This window comes from Centropristis striata, chromosome 5 (assembly GCF_030273125.1).
Source record: "Centropristis striata isolate RG_2023a ecotype Rhode Island chromosome 5, C.striata_1.0, whole genome shotgun sequence".
NCBI classification, from domain to species: Eukaryota; Metazoa; Chordata; class Actinopteri; order Perciformes; family Serranidae; genus Centropristis; species Centropristis striata.
The window spans coordinates 30968664-30993666 of NC_081521.1; the positions used below are offsets into that span (position 1 = coordinate 30968664).

A 25003-nucleotide genomic window follows, 5' to 3' on the forward strand; every position below is an offset into this window, starting at 1 on the left:
GCTGCAGTGTTTATACTGATTTCAATTCTAAAAAACAATCTTTTCAATCTTTTTCAATTTTCAATACAAAAAGTAGAAGCTTTAAACTACCTGACAAAGGCACAAATAGCTTAGTGAACACAATAACTAAAAGCCAGATTAAAAAGGAAAGTTAGAAAAATGATTGCAAAAAAAAGCTTTTTGTCGATGGAGGTTTCTGTAAACAGGGAACACGCGAGCACACTTTACCTCCGTCTCTGTTTGATGTTTGCTTTTGCGCAATTCTCACCCTTTTCTTCCAAATGAAAACTCATACAAACACTCATGTTTTCCTTCAGAAAAACACTGTTCAAAAGCACTTCCTTGTCTCCTCTTTTCTTTTTTTCTGAACAGGTTTTGGTGGATGTGTATAGTTTCATGTACAGCCGTCTGCAGGTTACTGTATGTATGTTTTGTTTTTCTAACCAGAAAAGATATAACTACAGGTGAAGATTAAAAAAAAAATCTATATAATGACATTTTGAATATATGTAGCTTTGTTGGTGGTGATGATTGAGAAAAACCTAAACTCTGAAAAAAGGTGAACATATTCGTCTTTTGAACTTAGAAACATGCAACTTTCTTGATGTTTATCATTAATCATACTGTTGTACAGGGAGAACATGTGTTTGAATTTGCCACCCAGATGCTAGATTGGCAACATGTGGTTAATTGATTATTTTTGAAGATTAAGAAAAAGACAGCAGCAAAGCTCTTGTATCAGATTTATTTGCACCAGTACAACTCTTTTAACGGGTCCCTCTATATCAATAGCCCTTTTTACAATCACTTACAGTTTTAGTCAATAAGAGATGCACAAAATTTCAATTAAGGCCTGGATTATTGTCTATAATAAGGGCTGGGTATCGGTACCCGAATTGTCTTACATAGCCATCCCTCTCGCCACGGTGCTGGAAAAAATGTTTTTATTTTTATTTTAAAAAAAGCTTCGGCTTGTTTGTATTTCTTTAAACCAAACACAATCATCCTAGGCATCATAGCTAAGATCACGATGTAGGGATGGTGCCCCTGCAAAACAAATTGCAAAGATAGTGGAGGGGTAGGAGAATGCCACCTGAAATCGGTTATAGCAACTATCTACATCCAGTAATTCACACGAGTACCAAAAAAAAAACCCAGTGCCAAGTAGTATTAAATCTTTTCCAGTCAAACAATACATGCATTTGATCCTTTTTGTATCCACAATCACCATCACCATTCTTGGTTTTAATTCGACGTGTGATTAGCCCATTACCACTGCAGCTACAACCCATAGAGTCTATGGTGTTTTGAAGTAGACCATGGTGTATCAACGCTTGATTTATGACACTGCTTTTCTAGGCAAGACCTGCTCTGTGTAGCAGCCTCATTGAATGAGGTTGACCAACTGGTCAGGGGACAGGGAACAAATCTGTTACTGGAATGAATGACATGGATGCCTGGCCAATCTTTGCACTTGAATGCTACACAGAGTGGCTCTTGCCAAGAAAAGCAATGGGATCCATAATAAAGTGAGTTGGCAGTTCACTGTGTAGTGTAATTCGTATAGAAATCATTTGGCCACCACCACTACACTAGAGAGGAGCTGTGGTGGTAGTTTACACCACTGAATGCTTCCATTCACATGATGGGTATCAAAAGTTTCAAATGAAGTCATCTATTGGTATTGGTACCACTTTAAGGCCACTGGTATTGTCATTTTTTTTTACCTAGCCCTACTTATAACTGATGCTGTAATTGTTCAAATGGAAAACAGCAACAGCGTTTCATTTAAAATAGTACATAATAAAGGTTCAATATACCTTTGAAGTGAATAAAAGAAAAAATTGGTTTAGAGGATTTTGCTCCACTTTTTCCTCCAGTAATAGCAGTAGTTTTGTTTTGCTACAATTGGCAAACACTGATATCATCAGTACATACAGGCTGGGAAATATTAAGGTACAGAGTGGGTGTGATATCTGCCAGGAAACATTCACAGATTATATTTGGAGCAATTTGTACTCTTCATGTCTTTTCGATTGGAGGACAATTTGCTGAACAGCATCTGTATTATCTAAGCAGCAACTTAAATCTGATATGTAACAATAATTGCTCTTGGCTGTTGCTTGGACTGGTCTAGACTTCTGGTGCCTGATTCTGCAACAGAGGACAAGTGATACTACAGCTCAGTGCACTGTACAGTGAAGACGCTATATATCAGGGTTTGGGAAATTGGGGGCCAGACATCAGGACATGAGCAGATGCATTCAGCAGACCCAGATCTGTTTTAGCCATTTCCTTCATGGGTGAGTCTACCCAGAGAGGGCTGTTTAGTACCTCAGTGTGTGTTTGTGAGGCTGAGACGACAGCGCGGGGGCAGCTGATGGGTGGACAGGTCAGCTTCTACAGAGCAGTGACATTTCTCTAATTGGCACTTGTTACAGAGGGATTGAGTCAGTGCATTATTGTTCGTGCTTGGCGTAATCCATCATCGCATCGACACCCCTCCACTAATGTGACAGTTTGCAATTTGTTCTCATTCACACAGTTGTTTTGATGGTGAATTTCCTCTCTCATAGATTTCTAATATCTTATTTTAGTGTTGAAACAAGTGGTTGAATAACGTCTTTTTTGTTTTCTAACATGTGCTTTACAATGGTCATATATTTCTCTGACAATGTGGTGTGTTTTCATAGTAGAAGAAACCTGTTAAATCAATTGCCTCTGTTTATGGACTGTTTTAAAACCTTCTAGCTTTGCCTAATATTGTAATGCTTCTTGATATGATCTTGTATCCCTTTCAACTGTTATGATAGCACTGAATTTCCAATTTTTTATTGAACATTTTGTATTTGTAATAATAGAAATGTTTGAGAAAATGTTCTGGTAATCGATATCAGCAGTTGTTAGTTGAGACGAAAGTCTATTATGAGTTCCTAGATCATTATCAAGACTCTCAATATGAGTGACCCAGTGTGTAATAAAGAAAACTGAAATATCGTACATTATTTCAACCACAGATTGTCATTCTTTTGTTTCAGCAAAATCGACAACAGAAACAAAAAGTTTGTTGTTTTTTTCTCCCATGGATGTGTTATCAGTTATGTGATATGATTTTCTTTTCTTTGATTAAAAGACTTATGCAAAAATGGGCTGTACTGTGAGTTTTGTGGTAATAAAACACTGTATATAATGGCAGCACAGCCAGTTGCTTAACAAGCAGGAAAGCCAGCACAAAGGAAATGAGATTCCGCCTGAATTAAATGGTCAATTTAAATGAGGGAGGACACAAAACACCACATAGCAAGCAAGACTAGACAGCCTCTTATTAACTGAGTGGCATTTTCAGGGCGGTTTTTGTACATGACACACAGAAAATAATCAAATTAATAAATAATAGTTCAAAGGCTATTTCATTTGCTTAAAAATATGTGATGTTATGGGTGATCTGTATAAAATCGACCGTGAATGAAGAGTCTCCAGGCTACTGAGAGACATTTGGCTTAGCATGTGTAAATTTACTGCTCCTATTCTTTATCATTGCCTATGAAAACTCGACCCCACCTCCCTGCTGTCACACCAGGAGTTTCCGCTTCATGCTCAGTCTGTAAATGATTTGGTAGCCATCGTCCCAGCCGTAGAGCTGTTTCTCCTCTGGGTTGTATTTCAGACTTGCGTGGGCTCCGTACCTCCTGGGAAAGTAGATCAGGGGAGCCTCCTCGCTGATCACCATGTCATTGACGTCAAACAGGCACTGAATTCGGGATCGGCTGGGCGTGTGGGTGTTATAAACGACATAGACGGTCCCACAGACTACAAAAGCCGCCTCTGCGTTCTCTCGTGGGCACCGGGTGTCCCAGATTTGTTCTATATCGAGTGTGGCGGGGTCCATCTTTGCAAGGTTAATGTTGGGCTCATTGTCGCTGGCGGCGTACAAGAGCCAGAGGCCTTCATCATCTGCTGCGAGGTCCGCAACAGTTTCTGGGTTGAGGTTGTAAACAGTAGCGCGGCTCTCCACAGGGAACATAGCGGCGTCTGTCATCGTACCACTCAGCAGGTCAAATTTGACTACCTGCATGTCCGTATCAGTTTCCTGCTGTATGTAGTACAAATAGCCATTATAGACAGCGCTCCCGGGCCCGCTCCATTCAGACGGAAGCCTGATCTGTTGGCTGTCGTTCACACTAGGAAAGCGGGAAAAGTCTCGTACTGAGTTGAAATGGTAGAGACTGTCTCCTGATGTCCCGTTGAAGACGTAAACCTTGGACGACCTCGGGTCTCTGGTCCACATGCCCTTGGGACTGCCCACTCTCTTCAGGATCTTCACTGATCTGATGCCAGAGATGATTTCCACACAGTCTGCAGTGAGAGAAGAGAATGATTTTGAGCTCAAAGGAAACGACTGTTCTGTCGCTTTGCCTTTCAAGCCTTCATGGGTGAAGTTTGACTTTAAGACGGAAAGCTTGAGAGGCATTAAAAGTAATTGTATCAGCTGACATATGGTAAATGTGAAATTTTTCTTTTCAAACGTCCCATTTTGGTCAAGGCCTAGAAGTAGTCAGCAGTATGATAGCCTCAGCATTACTTAACATAAAAAAGACAGGACTCTCCCAGATAACAATAACAGGCGCTCAGGTTTATGTTATGGCCACTTGAGTGAATGAATTGAATGAATTTCCTGAAAGTCAGATTTTATACGTCATTTTGGAACGGCTCAGAATACTACAATACCCATGAGTCTAGTTTGCCGTCGCCATGGAGTAGAAGCCAGCAAGAGGTGCCTATCAGAGAGATTGAGGATTAAAAACACTTTCATTACAAATAAACCAGAAATCCAAAAATAAATTGATTTAAAGTAATAATCTCTAATATTTTAATTCAAATAAATGTATATTAAGTCAATATTGCCAAATGAGGTAACTTGTATATGAAGTGCAAGAATTTTTTCTGTGCCTTCAACTTTTTATATCAACGGACGAGATATTTTATAACACACACATCTTTTGAATTGATTTGTGTTTTATAGTTTTAAACTGTAAAATACCTACAGATGTTTTATCAAAACTTGAATTTGGTTCATGATTATTCAGTCACAAATATTAAATATTAAAGAGATATATTTAATATCCTACTTTAATCCATCTCACATGTGAAAACTGTATCTTAAGGCTGCTGCACCACAGATTACATGTCTATCTATTTTGAAACATTACACAGTTATTACAAAAACATTTCACAGATGTGAAGTTAATATAATAATTCGTTTCAGATTTCTCTCTCGCATCTGGCATGATTAGTTCCATTAGCATGTCTCAGCAAAGTACCTTTCCTCAGCTGAAATGTGTATTTGCAACCTAACATTTAGAAAACATCAAGCAGCCTGCAGCCTGCAGTTAATATCTGGCTCTTTCAAATTGAAGCAAATTCAAAGCAGTGAGGGGGAAATTGGACACACAGACTCATATTTTCTCTCATTATGAGTGCAGCACACAGACAGCATGAAGATGCTCTCTGTAAAAGAAGATTAATACAATGCTCTCACAAAAACACACAAATAAAGGATGTTCCTCCTCCCGATGTGTCCTGGAGCGAAATTAACATTATGCTTACAAATCAAAAATAGGTCCCCACAATGCAGTAAAGTTTGTTTTGGGTCACTTGACAGACATTTACAATGGTTCACTGTGTGCAGAGCGAACATGAGCTCGGAGAGTAACAGCACTGACCTCAGGGCAGCTTCCTGTCCCTCCTCTCTGCAGAGACACGGCTACAAAATGCACAGGAGATTTTATACCCAGTAACTACAAGAAAAAGCCCTTTCTCTGCTTTGTACTATCACCTACTTTGATTTGAAACATCTGAATGAGAGAAATCTCCCTCGATTATGTAGAGCATGACTGCAATTATTATTCTGAACAGAGCGTTTAGGATGTTACTGCATGAATTTATGTACTATCGACTGCCTTACTAAGTCCGCGTGATTAATGAAGGAATCAATATTTTTTTCCATTTGGTTTTGGAAGAAGAGTTTGTATAAATGGTACCAAAGGAATTTAATGATCCATCATCACTGATTTAGCTTTTGGAAACAATTAAAAATATAGATTTTATATAGATATGGATTAATGTGCACATTCAGAGAAATCTTACAATATAAAGACATGTTTAAAATGTGGTTTTACAACTTTCCACATCATGCTCTAAAAAGGGTTATAATTCCATGTATAATACTGTGTAAATGAGTCATTGCAGCAGTTATATCTCAGCATTGTGTGTAGCAGAACGCCTTGGGATCTGAAGATTATAACAACAAATGCTGTGTTCAAACAGCGCAAGCAGGGGAGTAGCTCAGTTGAAATAAATTGAGTTGCATCAAGCCACATTTTTCCTGGAAATCATGACTGCTCCTTGACTCAAAGCACTCCGTTAAATGACTTGTAACAGTCCTCTGTTTGTTTCCCATTTTCCAGAGGCATGGCTTTTCCAAGACAGCGACTCTGCTTGGTGTGGTGTGAAATGCTAAACTTAACCGCAGAACATATAACTTATATATCCATTAGGTTCTGACTGTGCCAGGGCTCCATCATGAATGAAAAGATCAAACGCAGCCATCTTACAGAGGACTGTTGGCTGAAGAGTGTTTGTACTTCCCTGCAGCTCACCAGAGACTCTGGAGTGCAGCTCCTCCCAGTCTTCTTCCTCCTCTTCTTCCCCTCTGCTCTCCTCCAGCCTCCAGGCCCCCTGCTCCACCACCTTGTCTGCTTTATTCGCACAGGCCCGAGGGGAAGTCCAGGTCTCCACGTAATCCATCTCTCGCTCCACCCGGTCAACTCGTACTGCAGCTCCTTCCAGGTCTTTGAACATCATGCTGTGCTCATTCTTCAGCCCATCCGCGGCCTCAGCAGTTAGCTTTTTGAAATCCAGAAACTCTGTGTGGTAGCGGTGCGTTTGATCATGCCACAACTGCATGCGGTCCTACCAGACATGGGCAGAACAAAACAAGAGTTATAATAAACTGTCAGGTGAGGTTTTTGCTGGTTTTTGCTCAAGCTGCCACCTGACCAGCCTCAATGTTAGAAGCCCTGTTAGGTTACAGTAGTGCATTGATTTAAATGCTAATGCCAGCATGCTAACATAGTCACAAAAACCATGCTCACATGCTGTCCAACAGGAATAACGTTTACTATGTTCACCATCTTAGTTTAGCCTGCCCACATGCTAACATTAACACTAAATACAAAGGAAAAGTTTTGCAGGTGTTCTGGTCATAAATTAAGGATTGGGCAAAATATAATTTTAACCTGATGGTGGTGCTATATAAAAAGTAAGGGGATTCAGAGTTATTCTATTAAGTCATTCTTAGGGTAACATTATTGTGTGCTCTCAATTCCATGAAAATTCATCCAGTTGTTGTTGAGATATTTCACAAAAAGTCAACTTCAGGCTGATACTACAAGAAAAGTCAGAGGATTACCAAGATCGCTATGGTTCATCCTCTGGGGGTCATGAATGTCACTAACCTCACTACATTTACCAATCCTCACATGCTTCTAATCTTCAGAGTAGAGCAGTTTTTAACATCCTGATGACATATCTCACCACATAGACACAAGATGGACTGACCCAAAATTTTGGATGGAAATTATGGTTCCCAGTTCAGAAAGTGACCTGAACTCAATGGGTCTGGCAAATAATGTTCGGTTTTGATCTGGACTTCTCGACATGGCGCTTCAGGTTCTGCTCAGTTTTTTTACGAAGTTCTACTTCTCCATAATGGCTGGACGCTTAAATAAACAACAGCTTGCTAACATGTTGCCACATCAGCTCAAAGTGATGATATGTCACCGTGTGCTAATTACTAAATGTTAACATCTTTAACCAAGATTGTGAACATGATCCTTTTTTTGTGTGCAAAAAAACACCATGTGAGCATTCTCGTTGGTAGCCTTTTGTTAGCATTTAGCTCATATTCCAACATCACAGAGCTGCTAGCATGACTGTAGACTCTAAGTCATTTTGCCTAGGCAGGCAGAATATATCACAGAAAATAAAATGTCCCTATTTGAATCAAAGCATCATCACATCACCACATCACCAAACAAAATACAGTTCCTCAGTGCAGTGATTGACATGGCCAGAGTGACAGGAAAATTATTTAGAGCGAGATGTAATAACGGTTCGGCTTCTCCACTGTCTCCTCCGCCACAGTTTCATTTTCTGCCCGTGCCTGCTGTGGGCCTGTGGTCAAATGGAAATGAAAGTTCAATGAAAACTTGTTTGATGAATTGTCGTGTTCATATGAATGCAGAAGTCGAACCAGCATATTGGAATTGAGACTGGAGGGAAGCCACAGGGGGCTGAAGAGAGTGGGATTTAGCTGTAAATAGACGATTCATTTCATGCGGATAACAGCTTTAAGATTGTCGTATTTGCAGCCACACAGAGGATGAAAAGGAAAAAATTCTGACTGTGAAAATATACTCCAAAAGAATACATTAAAAGAATTATTTAAATGAGAGTTCACTGAAATTACTCACAGAGGCAAGCAGACATGTAATCCTCTTGCATTTCATATCATAAGCCAACAAAAGTCTTCCCTTACACAAACGGTGCTGTCTCATAACCTCCCTTTATAAACACAATACTGAACTCTTTGTAATTTGATTTCTTCCCTCAGGCACTTTGTTGTTACTCAGCTTCACTCTGCCTTTGCAGAGCACATCTTTCTATCAGGATGCTGGGTGTTGTTTCACATCATGGCAGCAAAGGTTAAGCTTGTACTCATTACTGATGTGTCATTGCCTTAAAACGCTGAAGAAATTGTAATGTTGTCGGACAGAAGCTGCATGTTGCGTGCATCGACTGATACTCCCTCAGTGGCCCCTGCAAAGTTGATGAGCTGGGCAGAGATTGCATTAATTGGGCTGCATCATTTAAGACATTAAATTCACATAAAAGGAGGCAATCAGGAAAATATCAACTGTGGTTTCTAATCTTTTAATGATTATTACTTTAAATATCTGACTTAATGTGTTAGATTAATGCACATTTTGGGGGCAGGGGTTATTATCCCTGCACATTGCACATATTCTTATACTATTTTGCAGATTCTTTTCATTTTAAAAACATATTTAACATCTTTTGTCTTATTTGTATTGTAGTTTCTGTATTATCCTTGACTTTTGGAGTACATATTTACTGTTATGCCTAAAGATACTATGGCAAATTCCTTGTGTATGAAAATATAGTTGGCAATAAAACCGGATTCTGATTCAGGACGATATGTGCTGCCACAACTCGTGGAAAACTACAGTATATTTGATCAATTATCAGTCATTTACATGATATTGCTTCTTACCTCAATAGCCAACAACCTGTTCTCCAGATAATCCATAAGCCCCTGGTAGTAATACTGGGCTCCAGTGAAAGTCCAGGCGGTGGAAACTAGGAGGACAAACACCGGCTTCATTGTGAGCCGATCAATGGGGACAGCTGCGTTTCTTTGTCTGTCCAAACTTCAGATGCTTCTTCAGGGGTTTTTTCCGCCTCCTTGATGTGTAGACCCTGCAGAGCTTCACACAAACCTATAAAGACTTTGGACACAGTGTCACTTCATGTGCAAAGAGGTGCGAAGGATAGAGAGTAAGTAAGAGGCCGCTCTGAGAGTTTCCAATTCTTTGACGGTTCTCACTTTGCTGGAATGTTTTCACAAACTCTCAGGGAGGAGCCTTGAGCCTCTTACCCCTCTCTGTCCTCAAAAAAGTGAATGTGCTCCACTCAACTCTGTGCATGTTGGTGTTTGTTGCACATGTTGTACACACTGTCTCAGGCAAACAAGGAGGGATTATAGCGCAGACAGAACACAACTAAACTTAATAACTGCAGAAGTATTATTGTGCATGAGTAAAATCATAGACTGTATAAAATAGACATACCCTCTGGATCTGGACAGTGAAGCCAATCCAGAACTGCATTAAACCTACATTAGGGGGCGACTTCACTGGACTGATCGTATAGAAATCTATGAGAAAATGACCCTACTTCGCACTTGACTTATTACCTCACTAAACATTTTCTTAATGAGTTTATGGTCTCAATTTCTACTTTATAGTCTTCTTCAATGCAGCATGAGGTTTATTTTGTAAAATATGGTCCCATTTAGACAGAAATAGAAGATAAAGCAGTATATGCTTTGGGACAAATCGCTACCACAACATCCTGTTAATCAGGATAGAGGCATAGCATTGCATATCAGTGGCTCTGAACACATTTAAAAAGCTGTTAACTTGTTTTTAGGTAGTGTCCATGTTTTCATCTTGGATCTTGACCATTTCTCAGTGTGTTGTCAGTTAATCAAAGTTAATTGGAACATTTTTCGTTGCCTAAAAATGTCTTGTTCAGTGTCAGTTATACTAAAAAATACTGTGAGGTTTGTTTGAAGCATGTTTTTTGCTGGCCAAAATTAGCATCCCAATTTATATCACAGTTAAGGTAAATTAGAGGCCCCTTGATAACCAAGCTAAATAGCTAGCACTAGCTATGATCATAACATTAGAGGATTACCGATTTCCTTTTGTTTCGATAACATATAGTTTAAAAGTCTACCGACCTCGAGGTCATATAGTGACACTGTGTTTGTATACATGTGCAATATGTGCTTTAACCCCATCTCCCTCTGTGGCTGTGAGCCTGCTGTGATGGCTCTGTGTAATTGGCTGCAGGTGAACCTCTCTGATGAAAAGTCTCATTTTCTTTCAGAGCTTCCAGCATCCTTCACGCTGTGCATTAGAAAGTTAAAAGACAAAATAACAAAATTTGAGCCCTTCCTTTGTTGCCAACAGGATCAACAGAGTTCAAAAACACACACAAAAAGATGAAAAGAAAGTCATCGTCATCATTATAAAACAAACTAGGTAATAAAAGGCGATTAAATAAAAAAAAAGGTCTGATTACACTGGGGGGAAAGTCCAAGGATATATATTTCTATTAACAAAAGAAAAAAGTTAAAGAAAACTTTCTTCAAACTGCACTAATTTGAAAGTGGGGAATTTGTTACATTAAACAGGAGTCAGACTTTTATGGCTTCACTGGTACCCACGGTTGATCTGCCTTATTGGCTCAAACATATAGCTCCCCTCTCACGTTGACAGCTAGAATTAGTCAATAACACTTCATTGCTGCTTGGAAGGAGATTGCTTTCCTCTGATGTGAGTGAAAAGCGTATACTGTAGATTATCCTCACTGCCAGGGGCGGCGGTGCATGAGAGTGTTTGATTACACTGGCGATCACACTGACTGACAACACCTGACCTTTCACCCCAGAGGGAGATTTGGAAACTTCTGAATAACTCCATTTAGACCACAGACATGCAGAGATTATGAGAAAACAGGCCCCTGGACACAAACATGTAAAAGACCCTTCACCTGCACAAGAAAGACAACAATAAATGATACAGGTACGTTTAGAGTCTCTTAATGCATGTTCCTGGTCCTTTTTCTTTCATTTGTAGTAATTTTTCTTGCACTTTTTCTTTCTTTTTCATCTCTTTGAAATTAATTTAAATGGCTCTGTGGACTACAGATATTAATTTAGTCATTCTGCATCTCTTTTAAGTCATTTTGCGGCTCTTTGTCGTTGTTTTGTGTCTCTTTTTGGTTGTCTTGCAACTCTTTGGGACCATTTTAGTATTGTCTCATATCTTTATTCATCTCTCTCTCTCTGTTGGCATTTTGCTGAAGACTGAAAGAGACAAAACAACAAATGATGCAGACATGTTTAGCTCCTGTTTACATCTCTTTTTAGTTATTTTGTGGCCCTTTGTTTTGCAGCCTTTGTTTTGTGGTTGCCAGTCCCTCTCTGCAATTGTTTTGTGTGTCTTTGTGGTCATTTTGCATTTCTTTGGAACCGTTTTTACTTCCTTTTATAATTGTTTTCCATGTCCCTTTCTGTTCCTTGAGGTTGTTTTGCAACTTTTGTGTTCATTTTACATCTCTTTGGGATAGTTTTATGACACTTTATAATTGTTTTGCAGTTGTTTTGTGTCTCTTTGTAGTCATTTGATTGACTTTCCAACACCAAATGTTAACAGTAACTTCATACAGAGGCTCTGGTCCAGGAGCCGCACCTGGTTGGCCTACCCTCTTGTCTTGCATAGCAGGACCTTTTTGATCTAGCTGCACCCATAATCATTCTGTGATAAGGGGAAATAAAACTCTACAGCATTTTTTGAATGGGTTGGTGGTTAGATGCCTGTTATAGAGTCTGTGGTTAACACAAGCTTAAGAGTTGTTAGCATTCTGTTGTGCAATGTAAAAAACCATAGTAAATGAATACCCCCACATCTGTATTTTGAAGTTTTTCACATGTCCGTAAAAATGGGTTGCGGGAACTCTCTCACTAGTCCGCCTTTTAACCTCTAGTCGTGATTTCAGTGCTCTTGCAAACTATTGTAGATTGTAGATTCAGATAATAAACAATTTATTAGGCTACAGTTTCGCTAGCTTGTCAAAACCATTGATTAGCTTGTCAGAGACTGTTTGAAGCATAACGGTAGTAACGCTGAAGTCATATGACCCTGGAGCAGTTCGCTATAGCATTACGTTAACTTTTTACTTTTGTCGGCTGCATAAACAGACAAGCATAAACAAACAGCGTAAAAGTTTTGTTCATTTGTGAAGATAATCATGATGAACAAAACAGATATGTGTGTTTGATACAGAGCTTAATTTTTGCAGTGATCCAAAACACAATGCAAAAACCCTATAGACTATTTCTCAACAGACCCCATTGTGATGCTAACTCCCGGGTTTCCCTACAAATACACGTCACTTCATTTGCTCTCCATTGACAGGCTTATCAACAGTAAAACATCCACTGAGCCTGGCAAACAACCTTCTGACTACTGTAGGAACAGGCTACCTCTCTGGGTCCACCCCTGTTTCACCCCTTTGCTACGGCAGATCGAATTATGAACAATGAAAGCTGTTTTACTTCAGGAAACCAACCACAAAGTGAGAGAAGTTCGGGGTCAGTGATCGCCGCTTGTTTCTGTATCATCACAGGCTGATTAAGGGTCGGTGCCAGATACTCCAGCAGTCTAATGACTGCGGTCTAATCATGCTCGTCTTTGATTGTCTGCTGCCCTCATCTCTGCAAGTCCTGAACTGAACCACAACCCCTTGTCTATTTTTATGACCGCAGACACCAGACCAGACTGCGAGTGTCGTCATGGTAACAAAGTGCCATACAGCTGCTTTTAGAAATCGAAATGGGCAACCTGGAGTTTGATCTAATCTGGAACACATTGCCTGTCTGGAGCTGGCAGGCGAGAGCACTGACAGGCCAATGGCTGTAAAATCGTGTGTTTATGTGTCTGTGTGTGTGTGTGTGTGTGTGTGTGTGTGTGTGTGTGTGTGTGTTTATGCCCCAGAGGTTTCTTTTTCAATCATAGTTCTTGATTGATGTGCGTAATTACAGTTTTATCCCTTTTTTCCCTCCATTTTGCTAAATCGATTTGAAGCATGCATCGCTCATACTACCTGCCACTCAGTGTGGATTTTTAATCTATTATTAATTACCAGATTAATTGCACCATTGAGTAGTGTGATGTGATCAAAGGGCAAAGCATCATTCAGGATTCATTATGTTCAACTAAACATTGGCATATTGCAGTCTCATAATCTTTTAGCTCGAGGCTGGTGCACAATGAGAGGGTGTAACTGTAGATCAGACATTTGTTTCAGGGCGAGACTCAGTGATTCAATTTATTCAAGGGACAGAAGACAGAAATGTCCTGTGGCAAGCTTCACTAACACACAACTGTGTATGGTGCTTCATAAAGTTTTCCACAAGATGGCAGCATCTCTCTTTTTGTGGAAAAAGTCAGCGGTGAACAAGGGTGGAGGAAGTGCTCAGACATATTAATAAAGTATGAGATACCAATGTGAAAACAACCTATTACAAGTCTTAGATTTGAAATAGTACTTTTGTGAAAGTAGCTATATGTATCATTCGTAAAAGTACTGTTACGTCAAAAAAAGGGGACTTTTTATTATATGTCACTTACTATATTAATACAGATGCATCCAGGTGGAGTTAGTTTAATCAATTGAGATTAAGTTAGATAGTTTAGTCCAGTGGTTCCTAACCTAGGGGTTGAGTCCATCCAAGAGTCGCAAGGTTATTCTGAGAGGTGTTAATTAATGCAGAGGAAAAAACAAGATAAACACAAAAAAGTTTAGGGACTTTTCCCAGTAAATGAAATCATCATTAGAGATGCTTAAGATAAGAAATATCTCTTTGGAAAAACTACTTAGACACCTTAAATGTGACACTTTTCTTAAAGGTGTCACAATCTTAAAGTGTTTATATCTTAGCAATGTATTCTATCATGAGTATTATATAAAATATTATTATGAAAAGTCGGTCGTGACTATAGCTGTAAAATTAAAGTAGTGAAGTAAAAAAGACCCTCTAAATTATTGTGGGGTAGAAGTATAAAGTAGCAGGAAATGGAAATACTAAAGTAAACCACAAGTATCTCAAAACTCAACCTTAATACAGCACTTTGGTAAAATTTACTTTCCACCACTGAAGATCTAAAGTAGACATTCTTTGGTTTTATTTCTGTTGGAATTGGCTTTATATTCTCACTTTCAACTGCTTTGTGTGTAAAATAATAAAAAATAACCACAAAATATAACCACACAATTTCTGATATGTGAGAAAGCATCAGGATTGTAACCTTTCAATTAATCAAAAACTGCGCTTGCAAAACGTGCAAAACCTTGGTTGTATAGGGGGCAGAAGAAAAAAAAAATCAATAAAGTTGCAATGCAAGGACCCGTCCACTGGACCCGTTAATTTTATCTAGGTCTTTCTCAAGCAAGTACCCACAGTAAGGAAATTAGGGACATGTAAAGATATGAATAGATATGCAAGCATAACCTAAATGAGTCTCGCACGAACCTTTGATCAATATGTCAAAAAAGATGCAATAAAACATATCAATCAATTAATTTAGCCTGGTGGGTGCCACAGGTTGGCAAGAAATAAAAAGGCAACAAGAGTCATTAAAAGACAAATGAGTGAAATACTCATAAAAACATCATGGTGGAGCTCTGATGATCAAACTGTTGTAACCATTAGAATTACAGACTTATTTGAGATGTGGTAGGGTGAATTCTCATTGGAAAGTTGAAAAAAGTTATTGAGCTAATAAAACAACATTAAGTATTTTTTTGAGCTCTTAAAGAGGGCCAAAGAACATTAAGGGTAAAATATCTACCTCAATAAAAATAATCAAATGAAAACAGAGTTTTCCTTTAAATAACACATTCTCAGAGATGGATTACCATGAGGTATAAAAAAGCTATTATTTTAATAATTTATCTATCAGAAAGTGTTAAACCGTCTTTATTATAACTTCTATTAAGAAGACATAAAATATTCTCTAATATCATTACTCTGTTTATACAACAGTCTCCACTTATGGGTGCCAACTGGAGGATTTTTAGTTGTGGATAAATACATAAAGACTTAAAAATGTCCGTATATCTGCTTACAGCTGTATTGTAGTATGATATAAAGCATTTATTAAATGTATATGTACAGCTTTTAAATGAGAAATAATGGTGTTTAAATAGAGTGTGCATTTGAAAATGCTCCAAACTTTGATTATGAGTGTGTGTCTATTAACAACATATTTTATACAGTCTATGATTAACGTGCATGTGTTTGTGTGTGTACGTGTGTGTGTGTGTGTGTGTGTGTGTGTGCATACTTGACATAGTGCAGAGGATCTCATGTAATCTCAGGCGTTTGCCTTCACACCAGGCGTCAGGAGCCGCCCATAAAAAACTTCCTTTCCTCTGCAACTGGACAAAAAGCCAAACACCCGTTAAATGCAACATTTTTTATTGCCCTTTCGTATTGATTGAGAGAAAACTTAGCAGCCTGGTGCCAGGTCGTATAAAAGCACAGACCGAATGGGTGAAGCAACGTAAATCCTTTAGTCCCTTGTAAATAGCTTTAATACACCCGAGGCGCCAAATCACTTGACCTGCGTTAGCCCTGCCGTTTGGGGGCTTTCTGGCTGACTGAGCAGTGTGGAGCCAGCACTTCTCCTCCCATTCTCTGGCTGTCAGTCCAGGTAATAGTCAAGGCCTTATTAGTGACAAGCTTGCTCTGCCTGGCTTCGTGGCATCTCCTGTATTTAATCAGCCACTAAGAGCCACATTTTAGATAACCAACTCTTTTCTTTTTTTTCTTGTTATTGTAAGAATTTGCAGTTCCATTTTCCTGCAAGTTGAATATCCAAGTGCTGGATCTCTGTGTTTGTGTTATTGGCCACATAATCTTGGAAAGTTAACAGCTTGCTGTGACTACAGACCAACTTTTGGGAACATCCACGGAGCATCAGTGAGTCATGTTACTACCAGGAATTGTGAAATGGTTTGAGGTGTGAGGTGTATCCGAGCCAGATTTCAATGAGGTATGCATTATGTACACACATCAAGTACGCACAGTACACAGGTGTGTCTTGTTTTAATTTGTTGCATACAGGGGCTTCTTGAGAGAAATATTTTTTCAGCATGATATCTAAAGTTGGCCATGCGCTATAATGAAAACTGTCTCTCAACTTGAATGTTCATTTCTCACTGCCATGACAGCCTACATGCACTTGCCTGGGTTGCTGAGCAGAAGAGTGCCTGAGGGGCTGTGGACAGCTGCTTGCTGGGGTAAAAACTCCTGACAAAAGCAGCATTTATCCATGGTGGGTGCTGCAATGGGAGCTTGACCGCTGGAAATAAAGACACAGTATGTGAGAGAATATCCAAGGAAATGCCGTCACAGCCAGTTGTCCCTGGACTGGAGCACACAGCTGTTAGCCATACTGCTCCCCGGTCCAGACACTGCTCTCTGCTGTGCTTCACAATTTCTGAGCATCCACAAACATCATTATATTAGGCAGTTAAATGCATGAATCCAAATTTTTTTGTCTGAAAAGCAAATTCTCATGTCCATATTAAGCAGTTTTTGAGTGCTGTAATCATTCCTCTTGGTGATACTGGACATTAAAATATCACTTCCCTAACATCCACAGATCCACAGTCCTTGTTATCTGCAAAAATATATTCCAAAGTTTGTCTTAAAGCATCTATAATCTTGATTTTTTTGACAATGTGAAAGGGGTCACTCATAGAGATGAACTACAGAGAATTATCAGTTAAATCTTCAGCTCCTCCCAGCTTTACTGAGATTTATAGCAGGTTTCAGCGCATGCTTTAGCTGTCTGACCCACAACCTTTGCTTTGCCACAACTGTTTTGCTTCACTCTCACTGCTCTCACGCCGTTGTTTTTGCTACACTACTTGCTAAGCACCAAACAGCAGACAGACACAGTCTCGCCACAGTTCCACTGCATGCTATGGAACGACTCAACCCAACAGTTTTTGGGTTTCTCATTTGCAAAAGTTGTGGATAGTTCCTCGTACCATGTTCTTTGGTGCCACTTCGGTCAAGGTTCCAAGTGAGCTGCTGGCAGGCGGAGTATAGAACTAGCCTGGAAACCAGACAAATCTGCTGACTGTCTGGATTCCATTCACTAAGGCGCTAAATGGGCTAATCATTGCCTTTACATTGACTAAAAAAGCCTTATGCGCTATTATCATATTTAAAAAACTTTGGAATGTATTTTTGGACAGAATTTGGTCTGTCAATTACCAGTACATAGACTGTATGTAAAGATGGAAGGTAAAATGTCTTAACCGCTATGGGGGTCATAAGCTCCGCCCCCTCTATATTCATGGATAGAACATGGGCAAGTACACGTCAAACACATTTTTCCAAAGACAGTTGATGGATATCATGTTGATGTATGTTCAAGTGTTTATTTTTGTGATGAACCCTTGAACATACATGATATCAATCAACCGTGCAGTTTGCTTTTAAGTTAAATTTTATACTATAAAATGGGGGTGTAATGTCAGAATTGACAGATGGGATTGACTTTTGTCAGGCTAACCGTGGGACTCTAGCTCCAAATGGCTCTACCTGTATTTGGGAAATTTTGGGTTGTTTCTGTACAGCGAAGGTTGTCCACTCTTTTCACAGTCTATCGGCCGGTATCAACATACAGGAACAATCACTGCAAGCAAAAACTGGTTCAATGTACATATACGGGCATGTGAGTTAAGACAGACTTGTTGCATTTTCTGTCAGATTTTGGTCAGGTGTAAAAGAGTTTCACAGCTGTCAGGAGTACTTGGAGTTTTAAACGAAAGATAGCTCCACACAATCGGATTATATTGCCAACCACTCCTGAAGCAACACATGCGTCCCAAGCTCGTCTACATGACATGTTTCGGCATTGTTCTTGTTGCTGTTTCTGCCTCTGGAGCTGAGTGGGGAAACATAGCAGGAGGCGGGCTCGTGCATACCATTATCTGACAAAGCACTCATTACAGGAGTATCTCCCATATCCTCTATACCAGCAAAACATGTCACCTCACGCTCTCCGCCTCATTCTGAACACCGCAGCACTCAAACCCAACACCTCTCTGGCACAGGGCTCCACTCTAACCATGACTCACTTGAGTGAAATGTCTCAAACATTACGGTTGCCAAATTACGAAGTGAACAGAAATGTATGCATGGGGCTTGGCCTCTTTTTCCTGTAAGCGTAGGGAGGGGGGGGTACTTGACGCAGCCACTTGCCACCCACCTGCAAGCCCCCTTTTCATCAAAACAAACCGTCATGTTTTGCCACCATACATCATGAGTACATATATTTTATTCACTGTCAACACCAGAGCAATAAAAATGAGGTAATAGGCTGCAGTCGAGAACATTAAATTAGAGTTATAATTGCTGGAGCTCATTATGTAGGATCTGTGCGACATGCTTCAGCACTGATTAGTGCATAAACACCTGATCACAGTAGTTATCTTTATGAAAATCACCACATTATCTGCCTCTATGTTTTGTTGAATGATCATGTAAATGGGGTATACTTCTTTTATAAGGTAATTACATGTTTAGTGGCTCCATGTCTGGATTAGTGAAAGTATTCATGCAACCTACCCTGAGATTTCTCTATAGTTGCTCTGTAATTACCGCTTATAAAATAAAATAAAAAAAACTCCAATGCATCAGCCATGACATCCACTGCATGATGTTAACCTGCGATCACCCTGATAAGCAGCTACAATTAGCTACAGCATGGTGCTGTAAGATGGAAACAATTTAGCAGTTCCTGGACCTCCGTTAAATTAAATCAAATGTTGTAGGAAGCCCATTAGGTATTTGTTTATCAGGCTGTCATCTTGAGGTATGTCCTGAGAGTACCTTATCCGAAAAGCCAATGTCACAATCAGAGCAGACTGGAGCAGGGCTCAGGAGAGATGGAGCTTGTCAGCAGCTGTTTCAGTCCGTCGCACGGTGTGGAAAAGCTCTGTCATGGCCTACCTAATGGTAATTGTTTGGAGCAGCGAGGGCCCACCGTCTTGTCTGCATGCTGGTATCTCAGGGGTTTGGGGTGGAGAAGAAGGGGGGGCGGGGGAGATATTACTCTTAGATTTCTGATTTTTTTCTCCCACATTTCCTCACTTAATAAAGTCAAGTTTGTTCTCTTGTTTCAGGGGCAAGTGAGGGACTGTATGAACATTATCAGGCGGAGGTGGGGTCAGTAAAGGGGAGGGGTTATATATGTCAGAGGTGGCAAAAATACTCAGACTTTTACTTCAGTAAAAGTAGCAAAAGTACAGTGTAAAAGTGCTCTTTTAAAAGTGAAAGTCCTGCATTCTAAATAACTTAACTAAGAGTGGAAACAATTTCTTTTTGCTAAAGAGAGTGTGGTCTCATTTTTTGTGCAGAGCAGAGAAGGGCTTTTTCTTTTGTTCTCTTACCCCAGGTTATATTTGATTTGATCCTTTCTTTGAAAGATTTAAATAATAATAAACTTAATAAGTGGTTAGCACTTTTACCTCACAGCAAGAGGGTCAGAGGTTCTGTGTGGAGTTTGCATGTTCTCTGCGTGTTCCCTCCGGCTTCCTCCCACAGTCCAAAGACATGCAGCTTAGGTTTAACTGGTGAGTCTAGATTGCCCATACGAGTAAATGAGAGAGTGAATGGTTTTCTGTCTCTATGTGTCTGCCCTGTGATTGTTTGGCGTCCTGTCCAGGGTGCAGCTGGGATTGGCTCCAGCCGACAGTGACCTGAATTTGGATAAGCAGTTAAGGATAATGCATTACTAATAATGATAAGAATAGTTATAAATGATGGTTTATGTGCATAATGACCCATAAAGGTAAATGGACTGCATTTATCCGGTAGACATATCCAATATGCGCCGATATTTATTCTTTACTGAAATGGTCAGTAATTGTCTGAAACTGAACAAACAGTACTGATGTTTGTTTAGCTATTTTTTTCTCAGTTTTCACTTCTATAATTGGTTGATTATGTAATGAATTGCATGTATAGCAAATTATAATTATAAATATTCTTTAATTAAGTAATTTGTTTCAGAAAGGAGCCTTCTGAGTACCTTTGCATGGTCAGATTGAAGCAAAAAAATTGGTGTACAAGTACTCAATGTGCAACTTGCTGTGATGTGTGCAAAATAAATGGAATTAGAGCTGATGATTTATGTCAGAAGTTAAAGAGTTGTAAATTTGTAATAAAGACATTAAGGTTGAAACTGGTGTGCACTGTCTTAGTTAAATGATTTGTTCTTTGCCTCATTAGATATAAATGATGAAAAGAGTTTAATCAATTGATTGCTGTTGGATTATTTTGACATGCCGGGGGAGTGTGATGCAGATTTTTGGCGAGGAGGACAAGGGCAAGAGCCAAATAAAATATTAATATTAAAAATATTAATAACTGTGTGGAGTTCCAGCTTCATATTCACACCCAGGCCATTCTCATACTGTCTGTAAGATAGCAGGAAAGGTGAGGAAAGAGGAAAAAGAGGCAGACAGAGAGACGAGGGGACGAGAGAGAGAGAGAGAGAGAGAGAGAGAGAGAGAGAGAGAGAGAGAGATGGCGTCTCAGACAGACTGTCTGGCTGCACCGGGATCTCCAGCACTCAGCGTCATATGATTTTGGGGTCAGAGGTTATCCCCACTGATGAATATCGGGCCGAGCCTCGTCTCCCTCACAAAAGAAAGGGAGTTGTTTTCACTCCCTGGGTCTGGAAAGTTTATTTCATCCTGCCAGCGCGAGACTGTAAACCTGTCTCAAGGCAGAAGAGTTACGTCCACAAATATTACTTCTTTTTTTTTGTAACCGTTTTATTGGCCTGCCAAAACATCGAGAGATGCTCTTTCTCATCCAAATGCATCTAATCACATAGCAGTGGGAGAAAGAGGGTATACAGCGAGCGTGTATATTTACTAGTGAAACATACATCCCTGGGATTTTGACAGGATTTGGAAGATTACAGTTTGCAGTCTGTGAACTGTGTGAAAGTACACTGGTGTTTTGTGTTTATCCTTTCATACTGAACGCCTCATCCCACAAGCCATCTCATTATATCCCTGCGTCTTAAGGTGATAAAACACCAGCTTTTTAGGCAACAGTCCCAGCAAAGTAAAAAAAAAGAGAAAGACTCAGTTAAAATACATGTCGGATTATTTCCCTGCAAGTTATTTTTGTCCTTACGGTTATTCTGTGCATCTTCATCTTTCCCACAAATGTGTAAACTCTGTAATGAATAATCACATGGGCACTTCAAATAACACTGTCAGCGGGATTTCTACTAAAAGCTTCTGGGAGATTATAGCTGCCCAGGAGTGACAAGTGTGATATATGAGATCACACATGTGAACAAATGGATGGCAGACGCCTGGGCATTTATGAGCCTACTGGATCAGACTCCGCCAGGATATATACAATCATCTGACAGTCTTGATCTGAGTAATGAAAAACCACACCAGCTCTCCCTGCAGAGTGAGAAAAGGCTGGTCTGACACTGACTGAGGTGTTTCAGAGGGAGGAGTAGGCAGACGTTTGAAGCCTCTTCCCTCAAGTCTGCAAGAGCAAAAACACCCAAAAAGTGGATTCACCAAAAACTAAAAGCGAATGGATGGCGCTGTGATGGAGGTTAGCGAGGCAGGGTGTGGTCATGTTGGAGGTTTACAATTCTATAGGGTAGTTGTGTGCACACAAGGTTGATGTCCGCAAACTCACAGGAGTTACTTTTGACGATTTAAAGAGCCAAAGAGCCTCTCAGGGGAGGGGATCATGAAAGAAGACCTATTCAACATGAAGGGATTTATTTTCTCAATACCATGTCCTCTAATGGTCTAAAGGAGGACTTTTATATTGAACTGTTTATATATTATGCTCTTTTCATCCCTTCAGTCCTTTATAAACTGTTTAGTAATTATTTTTGATTTGACTATGGGGTTTTTTAAATCAGATTGCTGTCCTTGAATGTTGTGTCATGTGTTTCTTGGAGCTTATTGATTTGTCTTTTTTGCTATTCCTTTGCTATATATACAGTTCCTTTATTTATTAATGGAAAACATTATTAGACCACCCATTCTTCTCTTCAATTCCCTGTTTATTTTAATGCCAGGTAAAGGTACAAATATAACGATAACAACAAAAAAAAGCTCACATGAGTTCAATTTAAGAGCTGATATCTATTTTGATTATTATTAAGAAAACCATGGAAAATGGATAGATATCATCTCTTAAATTAATTTTTGTTGTTATCATTATATTTGTCCAAACAAATGTGCCTTTAGTTGTACAAGGCATTTAAATGAACAAGAAGATAAGAAAACAATGGTCTAATAATTTTTTCCGTGACTGTATATTTCACCTCGATGGATTATTAATACCAGTATGTATTTGTTCCTTTTTCTATTGTTGATTGAAGGCTTCTCTTTGATCAGTGGACAGCCTGGTGGTTTTAAAACACCAGCCACTAATTATTGGCTAATAAGTGCCACAGCCTATAGAAAAATGTTACATGCCGCTTCCCAATAATCACAGAAAAAAATAATTTTGTGAGTTTTTAAGTTATGATTCCCTCTGCAAATGTATATTTAATCACTTACTTAACTTATTGCTTATGTAGAATAAGTGTCAGGACCAATCAAAAGCTTTCCTAAGTGCATTAACTCTATTTAAACCGGCAGTGCAGAACTTTTGTCTCCCCCGTCTGGCAGTGAGAGCACATACACAAACACTGTTGATGCATGCTTATGATGTTTACCTGCAGGTGAGTTCCATGTTTGTCCCAACAGCAACCTCCTGACTGTTCAGACTGAGATCGCATTGCAAAAAAGTAGACCTGTATCTGATTTAATGCCATATATGAAAGTGGGCCAAATCAGAATTGAGTAGACCAGCTTAAATGTGATTATTGCTGTTCACACTGTATGAAAACCTGAGTCACATGTGGTCCAAACAAAAAGAGAGCTTTGGTCTACCTTTGGCTGCAGTCTGAACATAGCCTTTGTTAACTAAATTGGATTCACTGCCATTTAATATAAGAGACTGATTTCTGTTTATGAATGAAACCTAAGCAAAGGAAATCAAGGCATGCCACTGAAATAAAGTGAGACAACAAGATCAAGTGCTTCAGTTAGATCAATAGCTATTGCTCTTGTAAATTTCCCATTTTCAGAGGCTGACAATAATGTATATGAGCTGTAGTTCTGGAGTAACTGGCCTATTTTAACAGTAGCCGTGACCCCAATCATGAACCGCATGCTTCATCACTCTGGGGCCACTCAGCCTTTATAACTGCAAGGCCTTATCTTATCCACACCATCAACCTCAGACTCGCCACACCCTCAGACATGAGCTACCGGCCTACAACATGAACATGTCTGCTGTTCTTATTCCCAGGAGCCCCCACGGCTGAGTTGCCTCACCTGCACACACCCCCGCTCTGTCCTCTGCTATCACTGGGGAGAAGATAATGAGGGATATTTGCCCTTATTAGTCTCAATAGTGCTGTTTAAGACCTAATCATCTGTCATATGGAGAGGCATGCATTACACTGGATGTATGACATGTTTTTCATAACAACTGAGCTCAGTGCTGCTGTTGCATAAGAAAGCCTGAGAACATACTGTTGTAACTGGAGGCTTAGGAGAATTTGGGAAACTGATGGGAATTAGCTAGTGGCTAAATCTGGTAGGCTATATGAGACAGCAAAGATACTGCATGTAGTTAAAGGAACAGGTAGTTCATTTCCTTTAACTGGTGGTAGTTATTGTAGTTTTGCCACATACACTGTCAACAGTTGCAACAACTCATGGAGGCAATTTAGGTACTTAAGAAAAATCAAACTCATTCTTGGACTAATAACTCTGTCAAACACACACACACACACACACACACACACACACACACACATGAAACACATAGTTTTAAAGTTACTGGGACTTTTCTGTTTCTGATGATATCTTTATCCATGATGTCCATCGCTTAGAATTCATATTTTTTTAAAAGGCGCTCCTTCTGCGCCAAGAATTTGCCTGAAAATCATCACATTTTTAGATTTTCTTCAGTTTCAAAGTAATCCAGAGGTAGCTGTCTGTTCGTCCATGAGTTAATGGCAAACAGGAACTTCTAATAGCTAATTCGGCATAGTTTTATTGGTGTCAACTTGCCGAAATGTAAAGAAATATAGACTAAAAATATGTTGTAACCCACAGCCCAACTCACTGAATCCAGCAACGTTATGTTTTCTGTTATTTCCCCTAAAGCATCGTGGGAATTGTAGTTTCAAGTCAAAACTCTGAGCATGATTATCCCCAATTAGAAATAAGGTGGCAGGAAGTGCCAAAAGGTGCAGGTGTCTCAGTTTTGGTTGAATTTGTGTCAAAAGAATTTCTCAGTGTTTGTTACAGTGAAGGACTTTGAAAACCCCTAGTTTAATCAGAATCTAAGCCAAACAATTCCTTGTTTCCAGTTGTATCGTAAAATAAGCTTATCTGCAGAATCTGAAGGCAAAAGAACAAGATTTTGATTTTGGAA

At 39.5% G+C, this 25003-nt stretch overlaps 1 protein-coding gene across 1 annotated transcript; it reads right to left on the bottom strand.

Annotated features, from left to right (window-relative positions):
• Window positions 1-2757: 2757 nt before the first annotated feature.
• On the bottom strand, window positions 2758-9628 carry olfml3a (olfactomedin-like 3a). Its single transcript, XM_059333012.1, has 3 exons — window positions 9356-9628; window positions 6660-6972; window positions 2758-4356 (listed from the first exon to the last, which is right to left on the bottom strand). The coding sequence occupies exons 1-3, from the start codon at window positions 9464-9466 to the stop codon at window positions 3572-3574; spliced, it is 1209 nt and encodes a 402-aa protein (XP_059188995.1). The 5' UTR covers window positions 9467-9628; the 3' UTR covers window positions 2758-3571.
• Between the last annotated feature and the right edge of the window lie 15375 nt (window positions 9629-25003).

Coding starts and splice junctions, on each gene's coding strand:
- olfml3a (XM_059333012.1), bottom strand. CDS start 9,466: ATGAAGCCGGTGTTTGTCCTCCTAGTTTCCACCGCCTGGACTTTCACT. Junction 6,973..9,355: donor ACAGGTTGTTGGCTATTGAG/GTAAGAAGCAAT, acceptor CATGTCTGGTAG/GACCGCATGCAGTTGTGGCA. Junction 4,357..6,659: donor GCTGCACTCCAGAGTCTCTG/GTGAGCTGCAGG, acceptor CTCTCACTGCAG/ACTGTGTGGAAATCATCTCT.